The sequence below is a fragment of the Dryobates pubescens genome, chromosome 34 (assembly GCF_014839835.1).
Source record: "Dryobates pubescens isolate bDryPub1 chromosome 34, bDryPub1.pri, whole genome shotgun sequence".
NCBI classification, from domain to species: domain Eukaryota; kingdom Metazoa; phylum Chordata; class Aves; order Piciformes; family Picidae; genus Dryobates; species Dryobates pubescens.
In genome coordinates, this window is record NC_071645.1 from 8,324,221 (window position 1) to 8,342,277 (window position 18,057).

At 67.3% G+C, this 18,057-nt stretch overlaps 1 protein-coding gene across 2 annotated transcripts in view; it reads left to right on the forward strand.

Moving 5' to 3' along the window:
• Positions 1 to 16,367, forward strand: part of KIRREL3 (kirre like nephrin family adhesion molecule 3) — a 474,640-nt gene extending 458,273 nt beyond the window's left edge. Inside the window, exons 13-17 of one of the 2 annotated variants that reach the window (XM_054176072.1) lie at positions 243 to 278; positions 6,342 to 6,449; positions 7,909 to 8,018; positions 13,716 to 13,802; positions 15,922 to 16,367. In XM_054176072.1, the coding sequence (XP_054032047.1) occupies positions 243 to 278; positions 6,342 to 6,449; positions 7,909 to 8,018; positions 13,716 to 13,802; positions 15,922 to 16,365 (785 nt within the window). In that variant the 3' untranslated portion in view covers positions 16,366 to 16,367. The remainder of the gene's footprint in view (positions 1 to 242; positions 279 to 6,341; positions 6,450 to 7,908; positions 8,019 to 13,715; positions 13,803 to 15,921) is intronic. The other variant, XM_054176071.1, reaches the window with a different exon arrangement.
• The last annotated feature ends 1,690 nt before the right edge of the window (positions 16,368 to 18,057 follow it).

An 18,057-nucleotide genomic window follows, 5' to 3' on the forward strand; every position in this document is an offset into this window, starting at 1 on the left:
TCAGGGTGGCCAAGGAGGCTGCAGGGTGGCCAAGGAGGCTCAGGGTGGCCAAGGAGGCTCAGGGTGGCCAAGAAGGCTGCAGGGTGGCCAAGAAGGCTGCAGGGTGGCCAAGGATGCCATGAAGTGGCCAAAGAGGCTGCAGGGTGGCCCAGCAGCTCCCCTTCACGGGGCCTGGCTGCAGCTGGGGCAGAGCAGGGCCTGAGCCCTGGGCCCTGCTGGACACTTGCTTTGTTTTCAAACAGGTCCCGAGATGAAGTCAGGAGCTGGGATGCAAGCAGGTACGGACCCGGGGAGCTGCTGCCCCCTCCCGGCCCAGCCCCTGCCCCCGGCCAGCCTGCAGCCTCCCACAGCACAGGGCAGGGCAGCAAGGGGCCAGGGCAAGGCAGCAAGGGAGCAGGGCAAGGGCAGCAAGGGGCCAGGGCAGGGCAGCAAGGGAGCAGGGCAAGGGAGCAAGGGAGCAGGGCAGGGCAGTAAGGGAGCAGGGCAGGGCAGCAAGGGAGCAGGGCAGGGCAGCAAGGGGCCAGGGCAGGGCAGCAAGGGGACAGGGCAGGGCAGCAAGGGACCAGGGCAGGGCAGCAAGGGGCCAGGGCAGGGCAGCAAGGGACCAGGGTAGGGCAGCAAGGGACCAGGGTAGGGCAGCAAGGGGACAGGGCAGGGCAGCAAGGGACCAGGGCAGGGCAGCAAGGGGACAGAGCAGGGCAGCAAGGGACCAGGGCAGGGCAGCAAGGGGACAGGGCAGGGCAGCAAGGGGACAGGGCAGGGCAGTAAGGGAGCAGGGCAAGGAGGCAAGGGAGCAGGGCAGGGCAGCAAGGGGACAGGGCAGGGCAGCAAGGGGACAGGGCAGGGCAGCAAGGGACCAGGGCAGGGCAGCAAGGGGCCAGGGCAGGGCAGCAAGGGAGCAGGGCAAGGGCAGCAAGGGGCCAGGACAAGGGCAGCAAGGGAGCAGGGCAGGGCAGCAAGGGGACAGGGCAAGGGCAGCAAGGGAGCAGGGCAAGGAGGCAAGGGAGCAGGGCAGGGCAGCAAGGGGCCAGGGCAGGGCAGCAAGGGGCCAGGGCAGGGCAGCAAGGGAGCAAGGGAGCAGGGCAGGGCAGTAAGGGAGCAGGGCAGGGCAGCAAGGGAGCAGGGTAGGGCAGCAAGGGGCCAGGGTAGGGCAGCAAGGGGCCAGGGCAGGGCAGCAAGGGGCCAGGGCAGGGCAGCAAGGGAGCAGGGCAAGGGCAGCAAGGGGCCAGGGCAGGGCAGCAAGGGACCAGGGCAGGGCAGCAAGGGAGCAGGGCAAGGGCAGCAAGGGGCCAGGGCAGGGCAGCAAGGGGCCAGGGCAGGGCAGCAAGGGGCCAGGGCAAGGGAGCAAGGGGCCAGGGCAAGGGCAGCAAGGGAGCAGGGCAGGGCAGCAAGGGGCCAGGGCAGGGCAGCAAGGGGCCAGGGTAGGGCAGCAAGGGAGCAGGGCAGGGCAGCAAGGGGCCAGGGCAAGGGCAGCAAGGGGCCAGGGTAGGGCAGCAAGGGAGCAGGGCAGGGCAGCAAGGGAGCAGGGCAGGGCAGCAAGGGGCCAGGGCAAGGGCAGCAAGGGGCCAGGGCAGGGCAGCAAGGGAGCAGGGCAAGGGAGCAAGGGAGCAGGGCAGGGCAGCAAGGGGCCAGGGCAAGGGCAGCAAGGGAGCAGGGCAAGGGAGCAAGGGGCCAGGGCAGGGCAGCAAGGGAGCAGGGCAAGGGAGCAAGGGGCCAGGGCAGGGCAGCAAGGGAGCAGGGCAAGGGAGCAAGGGAGCAGGGCAAGGGAGCAAGGGGCCAGGGTAGGGCAGTAAGGGGCCAGGGCAAGCTGCAGGCCATGGGCTGGGAGACTGGAGCAGGCTGGGCTCAGCTCCCTGTGCCCCCAGCAGGGCAGAGCTCAGCTCTCTGTGCCCCCAGCAGGGCAGAGCTCAGCTCCTCCTCCCTGTGCCCCCAGCAGGGCAGAGCTCAGCTCTCTGTGCCCCCAGCAGGGCAGAGCTCAGCTCCTCCTCCCTGTGCCCCCAGCAGGGCAGAGCTCAGCTCTCTGTGCCCCCAGCAGGGCAGGGCTCAGCTCTCTGTGCCCCCAGCAGGGCAGGGCTCAGCTCCTCCTCTCTGTGCCCCCAGCAGGGCAGAGCTCAGCTCCTCCTCTCTGTACCCCCAGCAGGGCAGAGCTCAGCTCTCTGTGCCCCCAGCAGGGCAGAGCTCAGCTCCTCCTCCCTGTGCCCCCAGCAGGGCAGAGCTCAGCTCCTCCTCTCTGTGCCCCCAGCAGGGCAGAGCTCAGCTCTCTGTGCCCCCAGCAGGGCAGAGCTCAGCTCTCTGTGCCCCCAGCAGGGCAGAGCTCAGCTCCTCCTCCCTGTGCCCCCAGCAGGGCAGAGCTCAGCTCCTCCTCTCTGTGCCCCCAGCAGAGCAGAGCTCAGCTCCTCCTCTCTGTGCCCCCAGCAGGGCAGAGCTCAGCTCCTCCTCCCTGTGCCCCCAGCAGGGCAGAGCTCAGCTCTCTGTGCCCCCAGCAGGGCAGAGCTCAGCTCCTCCTCCCTGTGCCCCCAGTAGGGCAGAGCTCAGCTCCTCCTCTCTGTGCCCCCAGCAGGGCAGAGCTCAGCTCCTCCTCCCTGTGCCCTCAGCAGGGCAGAGCTCAGCTCCTCCTCTCTGTGCCCCCAGCAGGGCAGAGCTCAGCTCTCTGTGCCCCCAGCAGGGCAGAGCTCAGCTCCTCCTCCCTGTGCCCCCAGCAGGGCAGAGCTCAGCTCCCTGTGCCCCCAGCAGGGCAGAGCTCAGCTCCTCCTCCCTGTGCCCCCAGCAGGGCAGAGCTCAGCTCCTCCTCCCTGTGCCCCCAGCAGGGCAGAGCTCAGCTCCCTGTGCCCCCAGCAGGGCAGGGCTCAGCTCCTCCTCCCTGTGCCCCCAGCAGGGCAGAGCTCAGCTCTCTGTGACCCCAGCAGGGCAGAGCTCAGCTCTCTGTGACCCCAGCAGGGCAGAGCTCAGCTCCTCCTCTCTGTGCCCCCAGCAGGGCAGAGCTCAGCTCTCTGTGCCCCCAGCAGGGCAGAGCTCAGCTCTCTGTGCCCCCAGTAGGGCAGAGCTCAGCTCCCTGTGCCCCCAGTAGGGCAGGGCTCAGCTCCTCCTCCCTGTGCCCCCAGCAGGGCAGAGCTCAGCTCTCTGTGACCCCAGCAGGGCAGAGCTCAGCTCTCTGTGACCCCAGCAGGGCAGAGCTCAGCTCCTCCTCCCTGTGCCCCCAGCAGGGCAGGGCTCAGCTCTCTGTGCCCCCAGCAGGGCAGGGCTCAGCTCCCTGTGCCCCCAGCAGGGCAGAGCTCAGCTCCCTGTGCCCCCAGCAGGGCAGGGCTCAGCTCCCTGTGCCCCCAGCAGGGCAGGGCTCAGCTCCCTGTGCCCCCAGCAGGGCAGGGCTCAGCTCCCTGTGCCCCCAGCAGGGCAGAGCTCAGCTCTCTGTGCCCCCAGCAGGGCAGAGCTCAGCTCCCTGTGCCCCCAGCAGGGCAGGGCTCAGCTCCCTGTGCCCCCAGCAGGGCAGAGCTCAGCTCCTCCTCCCTGTGCCCCCAGCAGGGCAGAACTCAGCTCCCTGTGCCCCCAGCAGGGCAGAGCTCAGCTCCTCCTCCCTGTGCCCCCAGCAGGGCAGAGCTCAGCTCCCTGTGCCCCCAGCAGGGCAGAGCTCAGCTCTCTGTGCCCACAGCAGGGCAGAGCTCAGCTCCTCCTCCCTGTGCCCCCAGCAGGGCAGAGCTCAGCTCCTCCTCTCTGTGCCCACAGCAGGGCAGAGCTCAGCTCCTCCTCCCTGTGCCCCCAGCAGGGCAGAGCTCAGCTCCTCCTCCCTGTGCCCCCAGCAGGGCAGAGCTCAGCTCCTCCTCTCTGTGCCCCCAGCAGGGCAGAGCTCAGCTCCCTGTGCCCCCAGCAGGGCAGAGCTCAGCTCTCTGTGCCCCCAGCAGGGCAGAGCTCAGCTCTCTGTGCCCCCAGCAGGGCAGAGCTCAGCTCCCTGTGCCCCCAGCAGGGCAGAGCTCAGCTCTCTGTGCCCCCAGCAGAGCATAGCTCAGCTCCTCCTCTCTGTGTCCCCAGGGGTACCCCAGGGGGCTTCCCCCACCCCCCTTCCCTGCATGAGCCCCCAGCACCTTCATCACCATCACTGCCTGCTCCTCACTGAGCCCTGCCTGGCAGAGCCTGCCCTGGAACTGGGAGTCAGCAGGGGCTGGGGGAGAGCAGGGGGTGAGGGACAGCAGGAGCTGGGGGAGAGCAGGGGCCCTGGGGGCAGTTGTGTGCTGCCCAGGGGCAGAGGGCCAGAGAAGTGCTGGAGAGAGGGCAGGGGAGGCTGGGAAGCTGCTGAGGGGCCTGGAGCAGCTCTGGCAGGAGCCAAGGCTGAGAGCCCTGGGGCTGAGAGCCTGCAGCAGAGCAGCCCCAGAGCAATGCTCAGCAATGCTCAGCAAGAGCTGAAGGGCCCCTGGGGGGCAAGAGGCTGGGGCCAGCCTCTGCTGAGTGGTGCCAGAGGTGTGAGCAGCAGAGGCTGAGCTCAGCCAGCCCTGGTGGCTCCATGCAGCACTCAGCACACCTGAGGCCCCATGGCCACTGCTGTGGGTGACTTGCAGTGGCTTCAGAGCTCCCCTGGGCCAGCTGAACCGAGATGAGAGATGAGATAAGAATGGAGCAGCCTTTGGCTGAGCAGACAGAGCTGCTGGGGGAATTGCCACCCACAGCCCCAGTCCCACAGCCCCAGTCCCACAGCCCCAGTCCCACAGCCCCAGTGCCTCCAGGAGGGCTGCAGGGCCCTCAGGAAGGCTGAAAGGCACAGGCAGGACCTGGGAGCTCAGGCCCAGGGTGCAGTCTGTGGTCAGCATCAGGAGCACCAGGGCTGGTCCTCAGCCCAGGGAGCAGCTGGCAGCAGGGTGGCAGCAGCAGGGTGGCAGCAGCAGGGTGGCAGCAGCAGGCTGCTCCTTTGCTCCTGTGCTGCTCCACATCCTCAGGGCCCAGCAGCATTGACAGCTCCCAGAGAGGACAACCTCCCTGCACCTGGGCAGCCCAGGCTGGGCTCAGCTCTGGGACTGTCCCCTGGGCAGCCCAGGCTGGGCTCAGCTCTGGGACTGTCCCCTGGGCAGCCCAGGCAGGGCTCAGCTCTGCCCCCAGGCCCAGCCCAGGCTGGGCTCAGCTCTGGGACTGTCCCCTGGGCAGCCCAGGCAGGGCTCAGCTCTGGGACTGTCCCATGGGCAGCCCAGGCTGGGCTCAGCTCTGCCCCCAGGCCCAGCCCAGGCTGGGCTCAGCTCTGTGACTGTCCCCTGGGCAGCCCAGGCTGGGGTCAGCTCTGTGACTGTCCCCTGGGCAGCTCAGGCTGGGCTCAGCTCTGTGACTGTCCCCTGGGCAGCTCAGGCTGGGGTCAGCTCTGTGACTGTCCCCTGGGCAGCTCAGGCTGGGCTCAGCTCTGTGACTGTCCCCTGGGCAGCTCAGGCTGGGGTCAGCTCTGTGACTGTCCCCTGGGCAGCTCAGGCTGGGCTCAGCTCTGTGACTGTCCCCTGGGCAGCCCAGGCAGGGCTCAGCTCTGTCCCCTGGGCAGCCCAGGCAGGGCTCAGCTCTGTCCCCTGGGCAGCCCAGGCAGGGGTCAGCTCTGTCCCCTGGGCAGCCCAGGCAGGGGTCAGCTCTGTGACTGTCCCCTGGGCAGCCCAGGCTGGGCTCAGCTCTGTCCCCTGGGCAGCCCAGGCAGGGCTCAGCTCTGTCCCCTGGGCAGCCCAGGCAGGGCTCAGCTCTGGGACTGTCCCCTGGGCAGCTCAGGCAGGGCTCAGCTCTGGGACTGTCCCCTGGGCAGCCCAGGCAGGGGTCAGCTCTGGGACTGTCCCCTGGGCAGCTCAGGCAGGGCTCAGCTCTGGGACTGTCCCCTGGGCAGCCCAGGCAGGGCTCAGCTCTGGGACTGTCCCCTGGGCAGCCCAGGCTGGGCTCAGCTCTGTCCCCTGGGCAGCCCAGGCAGGGCTCAGCTCTGTCCCCTGGGCAGCCCAGGCAGGGGTCAGCTCTGTCCCCTGGGCAGCCCAGGCTGGGGTCAGCTCTGTCCCCTGGACAGCCCAGGCAGGGCTCAGCTCTGTCCCCTGGCAGCCCAGGCTGGCCTCAGCTCTGTCCCCTGACAGCCCAGGCAGGGCTCAGCTCTGTCCCCTGGGCAGCCCAGGCTGGGCTCAGCTCTGTCCCCTGGACAGCCCAGGCAGGGCTCAGCTCTGTCCCCTGGACAGCCCAGGCAGGGGTCAGGGCGTGTGGGGGGCGGGCAGGAGGTCCCAAAGCCTTCCCCAGGCTGAGCTCTGAGGCTCTCCCGGGGGCTGGGGGCTGGGTCTGCGGCCGGGGGGCCGGCCGAGGGCAGCCCTGTGCCCTGCCCCCAGGCCGACGGCCGCCGTCTGTCGCCCCTGCAGAGTCGGTGCCCATGGCGGTGGTGATCGGCGTGGCCGTGGGGGCCGGCGTGGCCGTCCTGGTGCTGCTGGCCACCATCGTCGCCTTCTGCTGCGCTCGCTCCCAGCGCAGTAAGTGAGCCCCGGGCCCGCCGGGCTGCAGCCGGGGGGAGGGGGGGAGAAAGGAGGGGAGAAAGGGGGTCCCAGGGGAACCACAGGCTGGATAACGAATAATGCATGGGGCAGCAATGTGCCCTGGGGGCCAGGAAGGCCAAGGGGCTCCTGGGGGGCATTCAGAGGATCCAGGGAGCTTCTCCTCCCCCCTCTGCTCTGCCTCTGCTGAGACCTCCCCTGGAAGACTGCATCCAGCTCTGGGCTCCCCAGCTCAGGAGGGACAGGGAGCTGCTGCAGAGAGGCCAAGGGAGGGCTGCAAGGATGCTGCAGGGACTGCAGCACTGCCTGGGGAGGAGAGGCTGAGAGCCCTGGGGCTGCTCAGGCTGCAGAGGAGAAGGCTGAGAGGGATCTGATCAATGTCTCTCAAGAGCTGAGGGCTGGGGGTCAGGAGGGAGGGCACAGGGCCAGGCTCTGCTCAGCTGCACCCTGGCATAGGCCAAGGAGCAAGGGATGGAAACTGCAGCCCAGGAGGTTGCAGCTCAGCAGGAGGAGGAACTTCTGCCCTGGGAGGCTCCCAGAGGCCTGGAGCAGGCTGCCCAGAGAGGTTGTGGAGTCTCCTTCCCTGGAGCCTTCCCAGCCCTGCCTGGATGTGTTCTGTGTGACCTGGGCTGGACTCTGTGCTGCTGCTCTGGCAGGGGGTTGCTCAGCCTGCAGAAGAGGAGGCTCAGGGGAGACCTTCTTGCTCTCCCCAACTCCCTGAGGGGAGGCTGGAGCCAGCTGGGGGTTGAGCTCTGCTCCCAGGCACCCAGCACCAGGACAAGAGGAATCAGTCTCAAGCTGGGTGCAGAGTGGAGAAGTCTTTGTGGGGGGTGGGAAACAGAGCTGGTGCTTCCAGGAGGCAGCTCCAGCCCAGCCAAGCTTCTCCAGTGCTTGACCCCTGGCATTCCCAGGGGTGGAGCAGGAGTGAAGGGATGGGAGAGGGGGCTGGGGACCACAGAGTCAGTGAGGTTGGGAAAGACCTCAGAGCTCCTCAGGTCCAGAGGGCTTGCACAGCTCCCAGCACTCTGCAGCTGGGCATCTGAGGAGCAGGCTCTGCACAGCAGGCTGCTGGAGCCCTGCAGCAGGCTGCCCGGGGAGGTGGCCGAGGCTCCAGCCCTGGAGCTGTTCCAGGTGAGGCTGGGCACCAGGATGTGCTGTGGGACACTGTCAAAGGCTGTGCTCAGCTCCAGCTCAAGGAGCTCAGCTGCTCAGCCTTCACCCTATTGATCACAGCCCAGAGGGTGTGAGGGGCTGGGAGGGACCTCTGGAGGGCTCCCAGCCCGAGCCCTGCCGGAGCAGCAGCGCAGAGCCCAGCCCGGGTCACACACCCAGACAGGGCTGGGAAGGCTCCAGAGAAGGAGGCCCCACAGCCTCTCTGGGCAGCCTGGGGGTGCTCCTGGGGGCTGAGCCCTGGCCTAACCCCTGCCCTCTGTGCCAGATCTGAAGGGGGTGGTGTCGGCCAGGAACGACATCCGCGTGGAGATCGTCCACAAGGAGCCGGCGGCGGGCAGGGAGGCCGAGGAGCACCCCAGCATCAAGCAGCTGATGGTAAGGAAGGAAGGAAGGAAGGACCTCCTGCCCCCACAGGCAGCTGCCCTGGGCAAGGGCCACGGGCACAACCCAGGCAGGTGGTCTCCAGGGCACCCTTCAGAGGGCTGCATCCGCAGGCATCGCGTCGGTGCCCCCGGCCGGGGCGCCCCCGGGGGCAGCGTGGCCTGGGGGTGCTCATCACCTGCCTGGGGTCACCTCCCTGAGCCCTGAGGGCACCCAGCAGCATGGGCAAGGGCACAGGGCGGGGTGGCTGAGAGCCCAGGGAGTCCAGCCTCAGCCCCATGGCCCAGCAGCATGTCCTTGGCATGGCTGCTCCTCTCCTTCAGCTCAGCACTGCCCTCCATGCCTCGGCCCCTGCTGGGCTCACGGTGTGAGCAGCACAGAGCAGCCCCACGAGTGACCCAGAAAGGGGAGAGGCCCTGAAAGGTGAGCAGGTAGGGCTGGGGGCCTTGGCTGAGACCCCTGCAGGCTGTGAGGCCACTCAGTGAGGCCTGCAGAGGCTGAGAGCTGGCAGAGAGGAACCTGCTGAGGCTCAGCCAGGAGGAGAGCAGAGTCCTGCAGCTGGGCAGGAAGAATCAGCTGCAGCAGCACAGCCTGGCAGGGGATCTGCTGCAGAGCAGCCCCAGGGAGAAGCAGCTGGGAGTGCTGCTGGGCAGCAAGCTCTGCATGGGGCAGCAATGTGCCCTGGGGGCCAGGAAGGCCAAGGGGGTCCTGGGGGGCATTCAGAGTGTGGCCAGCAGGGCCAGGGAGCTTCTCCTCCCCCTCTGCTCTGCCCTGCTGAGACCTCCCCTGCAAGATTGCCTCCAGCTCTGGGCTCCCCAGCTCAGGAGGGACAGGGAGCTGCTGCAGAGAGGCCAAGGGAGGGCTGCAAGGCTGCTGAAGGGACTGCAGCACTGCCTGGGGAGGAGAGGCTGAGAGCCCTGGGGCTGCTCAGGCTGCAGAGGAGAAGGCTGAGAGGGATCTGATCAATGTCTCTCAAGAGCTGAGGGCTGGGGGTCAGGAGGGAGGGCACAGGGCCAGGCTCTGCTCAGCTGCACCCTGGCATAGGCCAAGGAGCAAGGGATGGAAACTGCAGCCCAGGAGGTTGCAGCTCAGCAGGAGGAGGAACTTCTGCCCTGGGAGGCTCCCAGTTGGCCCTGGGGACCCCGAGGGTCTCTGTGAGTCTGTGAAGGTCTCCTCCAGCCACAACCATTGCAGGATGCTTGGAGGTCATTTCCAGCCTTGCAGAGCTGTGGGCAGTGACCTGGCTGCGGGGGCAGTGAACCCTCAGCCGCTTGGCTGCTGCTCCCAAGCCGGGAGGCGCTGTGGAGGCCTCTCCCGGCACCGTTCCTGCTCTCCCCTCTCCTCTGCTGCCCCCTCCCCACCTCTCCTCTGCCTTCCCCCCGCGGTGGTGCTGCTCCCGCACGGCACCTCCGCGGCTCGCTGCTGCTTGCCCAGCGGCAGCCAGCTGGGCAGGGGCCGGGGGGCTGCCAGGGGGTGCGGGAGGATGCCGGGGGGGTACCGGGGGGGGGCATCGGGGTGCGGGGGGGGTGCCGGGGGGGTACCGGGGGGGGCATCGGGGTGCGCGGGGGTGCCGGGGGGGGGCATCGGGGTGCGGGGGGGTGCCGGGGGGCTGCCAGGGGGTGCGGGAGGATGCCGGGGGGGTACCGGGGGGGGCATCGGGGTGCGGGGGGGGTGCCGGGGGGGGCATCGGGGTGCGCGGGGGTGCCGGGGGGCTGCCACCGAGCGTCCCAGCGCTCGCTAAGGAGCAGCTCCCCGGCGCAGAGCCGCGGCGCCGAGGTCCAGCAATGCCAGGAGGGGAGCTGGGAACGGGGAGCTGGGAGCTGGGAATGGGGAGTGGGGAGTTGGGAACGGGGAGTTGGGAATGGGGAGCTGGGAATGGGGAGCTGGGAGCTGGGAATGGGGAGCTGGGAGCTGGGAAGGGGAGTGGGGAGCTGGGAATGGGGAGCTGGGAATGGGGAGCTGGGAGCTGGGAATGGGGAGTGGGGAGTTGGGAGTGGGGAGCTGGGAATGGGGAGTTGGGAGTGGGGAGTGGGGAGCTGGGAATGGGGAGCTGGGAGCTGGGAATGGGGAGTTGGGAGTGGGGAGTGGGGAGCTGGGAATGGGGAGTTGGGAATGGGGAGTTGGGAGCTGGGAAGGGGAGTGGGGAGTTGGGAACGGGGAGTTGGGAATGGGGAGTGGGGAGTGGGGAGCTGGGAATGGGGAGCTGGGAGCTGGGAAGGGGAGTGGGGAGCTGGGAACGGGGAGTTGGGAATGGGGAGCTGGGAATGGGGAGTTGGGAATGGGGAGTTGGGAGCTGGGAATGGGGAGCTGGGAGCTGGGAATGGGGAGTTGGGAATGGGGAGTTGGGAATGGGGAGTTGGGAGCTGGGAATGGGGAGCTGGGAATGGGGAGCTGGGAGCTGGGAATGGGGAGTTGGGAATGGGGAGTTGGGAGCTGGGAATGGGGAGCTGGGAATGGGGAGTTGGGAGCTGGGAATGGGGAGCTGGGGGCTGGGAATGGGGATCTGGGAGCTGGGAAGGGGAGTGGGGAGCTGGGAATGGGGAGTTGGGAATGGGGAGCTGGGAATGGGGAGTTGGGAGCTGGGAATGGGGAGCTGGGAATGGGGAGCTGGGAGCTGGGAATGGGGAGTTGGGAGCTGGGAATGGGGAGCTGGGAGCTGGGAATGGGGAGTTGGGAGCTGGGAATGGGGAGCTGGGCACTGGGAGCTGGGCACTGTGCTGGAGCCTTGGAGCCGGAGGTGTTGGCGCGCTGGGGGCTCGGTGCCCTCTGATGGATCCTGAGCTCACTGCAAGCCCTGAATGGGAACTGCCTGCTGGGGAAGGCCCTGGGGGTGCTGGGTGCCAGCAGCTGCAGAGGAGCCAGGGGGTGCCCAGCTGGGCAAGAAGGCCACCAGCAGCCTGGCCTGCAGCAGCAATGCTGTGGGCAGCAGGAGCAGGGCAGGGATTGTGCCCCTGGGCTGGGCACTGCTGAGGCCACCCCTGGAGTGCTGCCTTCAGCTCTGGGCTGCTGGCTCCCAGCAGCACCTGGAGAGGCTGCAGCAGGGCCAGGGAAGGGCAAGGAAGCTGGGGAAGGGTCTGGGGAAGAGGGCTGGGGAGGAGCAGCTGAGGGAGCTGGGGGTGGTGAGGCTGGAGCAGAGGAGGCTGAGGGAGACCTCCTTGCTCTCTGCAGCTCCCTGCAAGGAGGCTGGAGCCAGGTGGGGCTTGGGCTCTGCTCCCAAGGCACAGGACAAGAGGCAATGGCCTCAGGCTGCCCCAGGGGAGGTTCAGCTTGGCCATGAGGAACAATTTCTTCCCCTGAGGGCTGTCCAGGCCTGGCCCAGGCTGCCCAGGGCAGAGGTGCAGTCCCCATCCCTGGAGGGGTTTGGATGTGTTGCTGAGACCTGGTCTGGGGCTGTGAATCCCATGGCTCTCAGAGAGCTTTTCTGCCTCCCCTGCCACAGCTCAGGGGCTTTAATTTCTTGCCTTTAATGACTCTACCAAAGGCTTGCAGGGAGGAACAGAAAGTGCTGCAGGCTGGCTTCCCACAGCCACTGCTTGTGTCAAAGGAAGAGCAGGAGATGAACCTTTGGGTAACCAAAATGGATTTAGAGGCTGGTTTGAAGCTCTCTTCCCAGTGCCAAGGCAGTGACCCCCCCCGCCAGGATCCATCCAGGAGGGGATAAAAGGCAGCTGAGGACTTGGGGGGGGGGAGGGAGATGATTATTTGGCTTCTCCACATCAGGCAGGGTAAGGAAAGCTGAGGACTAACTCATGTGGTCACCATTCAAAGGGAGAGAGCTGGCTGAGGGCAGCCTGGGCTGGTGGGAGGGGTCCCTGCCCATGGCAGGGGCTTGGGACTGGATGAGCTGTGAGGTCCCTTCCCAGCCAGCCCACTGCAGGAGCCTCTGGAGGCACCACATCAACCATCACCAGGGGTCCCTAAGGAGGAAGACACTGACTCAGATCCAAACCCATCCTGGCCTCCTGGGCTGGGCCAGACCCCAGCCCCAGGGTGGGGAAAGCCTCCAGGGCTTCCATCTGCTGGGGAGGGCCAGGGGCAAGGCTTGGGCAAGATGAAGCCATGGAAAGGTCTGGCAGGGAAGGGACCCCTCAGGGCCACCCAGTCCCAGCCCCTGCAGCCAGCAGGGACAGCCCCAAGCAGGGCAGGCTGCTCAGAGCCCCAGCCAGCCTGCCCTGCAGTGCTGCCAGCCATGGGGCATGAGGGGTGCCACTTGAATGCCAGCCTGCCCTGCAGTGCTGCCAGCCATGGGGCATGAAGGGTGCCACTTGAATGCCAGCCTGCCCTGCAGTGCTGCCAGCCATGGGGCATGAGGGGTGCCACTTGAATGCCAGCCTGCCCTGCAGTGCTGCCAGCCATGGGGCATGAGGGGTTCCACTTGAATGCCAGCCTGCCCTGCAGTGCTGCCAGCCATGGGGCATGAGGGGTTCCACTTGAATGCCAGCCTGCCCTGCAGTGCTGCCAGCCATGGGGCATGAGGGGTGCCACTTGAATGCCAGCCTGCCCTGCAGTGCTGCCAGCCATGGGGCATGAGGGGTGCCACTTGAATGCCAGCCTGCCCTGCAGTGCTGCCAGCCATGGGGCATGAGGGGTTCCACTTGAATGCCAGCCTGCCCTGCAGTGCTGCCAGCCATGGGGCATGAGGGGTTCCACTTGAATGCCAGCCTGCCCTGCAGTGCTGCCAGCCATGGGGCATGAGGGGTTCCACTTGAATGCCAGCCTGCCCTGCAGTGCTGCCAGCCATGGGGCATGAGGGGTTCCACTTGAATGCCAGCCTGCCCTGCAGTGCTGCCAGCCATGGGGCATGAGGGGTTCCACTTGAATGCCAGCCTGCCCTGCAGTGCTGCCAGCCATGGGGCAGGAAGGGTGCCACTTGAATGCCAGCCTGCCCTGCAGTGCTGCCAGCCATGGGGCATGAAGGGCTCCTCTTGAATGCCAGCCTGCCCTGCAGTGCTGCCAGCCATGGGGCAGGAAGGGTGCCACTTGAATGCCAGCCTGCCCTGCAGTGCTGCCAGCCATGGGGCAGGAAGGGTGCCACTTGAATGCCAGCCTGCCCTGCAGTGCTGCCAGCCATGGGGCATGAAGGGTGCCACTTGAATGCCAGCCTGCCCTGCAGTGCTGCCAGCCATGGGGCATGAAGGGCTCCTCTTGAATGCCAGCCTGCCCTGCAGTGCTGCCAGCCATGGGGCATGAAGGGTGCCACCTGAATGCCAGCCTGCCCTGCAGTGCTGCCAGCCATGGGGCAGGAAGGGTGCCACTTGAATGCCAGGCTGCCCTGCAGTGCTGCCAGCCATGGGGCATGAAGGGTGCCACTTGAATGGCAGCAGTGGGGCAAGGCCAGAGGGTGCCTGGGGTTGCTGGAAGAGGCCAAGCTCAGCCTGGGAGGAAAGGCTGAGCAGCAGGAAGGGACAAACCCCCCTGGGGGTTGCTTCAGGCAGGTGTGGAGCCCCAGGGCTGGAAAGGATTCACTTCCCCCTCAGCCCCACCTGGATCAGTCCCCAAAAGAGAGGCAAAGCCATGGTGGGGGCCTGGTGCCCACCCAGCCCTGCTGCCCTCCCACACTGTCCCTCTGCAGTGGCCCTGGGCACAGCCTCTCCCCCAGCCGAGTCCCCTGGGTGCCCTGGGGCTGGGGGAGGGGGGAGGGCTGGGGCTCCCCCCAGGGAGCTGCTGACCCCCAGCTGCCTCCTTCCCCAGATGGAGAGGGGGGAGTTCCAGCAGGACTCGGTGCTGAAGCAGCTGGAGGTGCTCAAGGAGGAGGAGAAGGAGTTCCAGAACCTAAAGGTGAGCTGGACCCCAGGGCCATGGCCTCCCCCTGCCCCTCTCTGTCCCATTGGCAGCTGCGGCTCTGAGCCCCCCCCGGGTCACTCCTGCAGCCCCTGGCTGAGGTGGTGGCAGCCTGAGGTGCTGGGCACCCTGCCCTGTGCCCACCATGGGGCAGGAGCAGCTTGGCCCTCACCCAGCTGCGCTTCTGCCGCTCCTGGGCTCCTGCTGTGTCCCCAGTCCCGGGCCAGGGAGGGTCTGGCCCCTCTGGGCTGCTTCTGTAGTCTGGAGAACAGGAGAATGGGGCAGGGGGGATGGAAGGAGCCCCCTGGGGCTGTGCCCCTGCTTGGGAGGCCCTGGGGGCATGAGGAGAGGCTTTGGGGCTGAGGGTCTGCTCCTGCACTGCTGGGAGAGGAGAAGGCTGCAGGCAGACCTCAGAGCAGCCTCCCAGTGCCTGAAGGGCTCCAGGAGGGCTGGGGAGGGACTCTGGACCAGGGGCCAGGCTGAGGAACAATGGCTTGGAGCTGGGAGAGAGGAGATTGAGAGTGGAGAGGAGGAAGGAATTGTTGAGAGTGAGGCTGGGGAGAGCCTGGCACAGGCTGCCCAGGGAGGCTGTGGCTGTGCCCTGCCTGGAGGTGCTCAGGACCAGGCTGGATGAGGCCCTGAGCAGCCTGTGCTGTGGGGAGGGGTCCCTGCCCATGGGACTGGCTGAGCTTTGGGGTCTCCTCCAACCCCACCCAAGCTATTCTGTGACTCTCTGAACACCCAAGCCCCAGGCTGGGCCTGGGGGCTCCTTCCTGAGGGGCAGCAGCAGGAGTTGGGCACAGAGGAGTGGTGGACACCAGGTTGGGTGGCAGCAGGGCACAGAGGAGTGGTGGGCACCAGGTTGGGTGGCAGCAGGGCACAGAGGAGTGGTGGACACCAAGGGTGGATGGCAGCAGGGCACAGAGTGGTGGACACCAGGGTGGGCACCAGCAAGGCACAGAGGAGTGGTGGGCACCAGGGTGGGCACCAGCAGGGCACAGAGGAGTGGTGGACACCAAGGGTGGATGGCAGCAGGGCACAGAGTGGTGGACACCAGGGTGGGCACCAGCAAGGCACAGAGGAGTGGTGGGCACCAGGGTGGGCACCAGCAGGGCACAGAGGAGTGGTGGACACCAAGGGTGGATGGCAGCAGGGCACAGAGTGGTGGACACCAGGGTGGGCACCAGCAAGGCACAGAGGAGTGGTGGACAGCAGGGTGGACACCAGCAGGGCACAGAGGAGTGGTGGACACCAAGGGTGGATGGCAGCAGGGCACAGAGTGGTGGACACCAGGGTGGGCACCAGCAAGGCACAGAGGAGCGGTGGACACCAGGGTGGGCACCAGCAGGGCCCAGAGGCTCAGTGACCCCCAAGGGGGACACCAGCAGGACACAGAGGCGCGGTGACCCCCAAGGGGGATGGCAGCAGGGCACAGAGCAGTGGTGGACAGCAGGGGGGACACCAGCAGGGCGCCGAGGCGCAGTGACCCCCACGGGGGACACCAGCAGGGCACAGAGGCGCAGTGACCCCCACGGGGGATGGCGCAGGGCACAGAGGGGCAGTGACCCCCACGGGGGACACCAGCAGGGCGCCGAGGCGCAGTGACCCCCACGGGGGACACCAGCAGGGCGCCGAGGCGCGGTGACCCCCACGGGGGATGGCAGCAGGGCACAGAGCAGTGGTGGACAGCAGGGGGGACACCGGCAGGGCACAGAGGCGCGGTGACCCCCACGGGGGATGGCGCAGGGCGCCGAGGGGCAGTGACCCCCACGGGGGACACCAGCAGGGCACAGAGCAGTGGTGGACAGCAGGGGGGACACCGGCAGGGCGCCGAGGGGCAGTGACCCCCACGGGGGACACCGGCAGGGCACAGAGCAGTGGTGGACAGCAGGGGGGACACCGGCAGGGCACAGAGGGGCAGTGACCCCCACGGGGGACACCGGCAGGGCACAGAGGGGCAGTGACCCCCACGGGGGACACCAGCAGGGCACAGAGCAGTGGTGGACAGCAGGGGGGACACCGGCAGGGCGCCGAGGCGCAGTGACCCCCACGGGGGACACCGGCAGGGCGCCGAGGGGCGGCGCTGACCCCCGCCGCGCTCTGCCCCCCCCGGCAGGACCCCACCAACGGCTACTTCAGCGTGAACGCCTTCCCGGAGCGCCGCTCGCCGCCCAGCCTCTCGCTGTCCGGCTGCCCGGCGGAGCTGCGCCCGGCCGCCAAGCAGCGGGTGCCCACGGGCATGTCCTTCACCAACCTCTACAGCACCCTGGGCGGCCAGAGCCGCCTCTACGACTACAGCCAGCGCTTCGTGCTGGGCATGGGCAGCAGCTCCATCGAGCTGTGCGAGCGGGAGTTCCAGCGCGGCTCGCTCAGCGACAGCAGCTCCTTCCTGGACACGCAGTGCGACAGCAGCGTCAGCAGCGCCGGCCGCCAGGACGCGGCCGCCCTGTCCGACAAAGCCAGCAAGGCCTCCGCCTCCTCCTCCCACCACTCCCACTCCTCCTCCCAGAACTCCGACCCCAGCCGCCCCCTGCAGAGGAGGATGCAGACGCACGTCTGAGACACCCCCCCCCGGGGGAGCTCCGGCTTCGGGGAGCCGCCGGAGGGCGATTGGATGCCCAGGATGCTCCACAGCCTCCCAGGGGGATGCAGAACCTCGGGAGGGGGCTTGAGACCCTTCAAGGGTTGGTTGGGACCTTCTCTGGATGCTCCACAGCCTCCTAGGGGGATGCAGAACCTCGGGAGGGGCTTGAGACCCCTCAAGGGTTGGTTGGGACCTTCTCTGGATGCTCCACAGCCTCCCAGGGGGATGCAGAACCTCGGGAGGGGGCTTGAGACCCTTCAAGGGTTGGTTGGGACCTTCCCTGGATGCTCCACAGCCTCCCAGGGGGATGCAGAACCTCGGGAGGGGCTTGAGACCCTTCAAGGGTTGGTTGGGACCTTCCCTGGATGCTCCACAGCCTCCCAGGGGACTGCAGAACCTCGGGAGGGGGCTTGAGACCCTTCAAGGGTTGGTTGGGACCTTCCAAGATATGCTCCAAGGGATGCTTGGGAACCTCCAGAGGGTGTTTGGGACCTTCCCCGGATGCTCCACAGCCTCCCAGGGGGCTGCAGAACCTCGGGAGGGGGCTTGAGACCCTTCAAGGGTTGGTTGGGACCTTCCCTGGATGCTCCACAGCCTCCCAGGGGGCTGCAGAACCTCGGGAGGGGCTTGAGACCCTTCAAGGGTTGGTTGGGACCCTCCAGAGGGTGTTTGGGACCTTCCCTGGATGCTCCACAGCCTCCCAGGGGGCTGCAGAACCTCGGGAGGGGGCTTGAGACCCCTCAAGGGTTGGTTGGGACCTTCCCTGGATGCTCCACAGCCTCCCAGGGGGCTGCAGAACCTCGGGAGGGGCTTGAGACCCCTCAAGGGTTGGATGCCCCACAGCCTCCTAGGGGGCTGCAGAACCTTGGGGTGGGGGGGGGGAGGCTTGAGACGCTTCCAGGGTTGGTTGGGAGCCTTCAAGGGATGCTCAGAGCCTTCTGGGATGTTTGGGAACCTCTGGGGGTGCTCAGGATCCTTCCAGGGTTGGTTAGGACCTTCCAGGATATGATCCCAGGGATGCTTAGGAACTTCCAGAGGGTGCTTGGGACCTTCCCCGGATGCTCCACAGCCTCCGAGGATGCTTGAGAACCTCTGGGGGTGCTCAAGACCCTTCCAGGGTTGGTTGGGACCCTCTAGGATATGCTCCAAGGGATGCTTGGGAACCTCCAGAGGTTGGTTGTGGCCTTCCCTGGCTGCTCCACAGCCTTCTAGGCTGTTTGGGAACCTTGGGGGGTGTTTGAGACCTTTCCAGGGTTGCTTGGGACCCTCCAGAGGGTGCTTGGGACCTTCCCCAGATGCTCCACAGCCTCCTAAGGGGCTTCAGAACCTCTGTGGGTGCTCAGGACCCCTCAAGGGTAGGTTGGGACCTTCCAGGGTATGCCCCAAGGGATGCTTGGGAACCTCCAGAGGGTGTTTGGGCCCTTCCTGGCTGCTCCACAGCCTTCTAGGATGCTTGAGAACCTCTGGGGGGGTTTGAGACCCCTCCAGGGTTGGTTGGGACCTTCTAGGCTATGCTCCAAGGAACACCTGGGAACCCCCAGAGGATGTTCAGGACCTTCCCTGGCTGCTTGGGAACCTCTGGGGGTGCTCAGGACCCTTCAGGGGTTGGTTGGGAACTTCCAAGGGATGCTCAGAGCCTTCTGGGATGCTTGAGACCCTTCAAGGGTT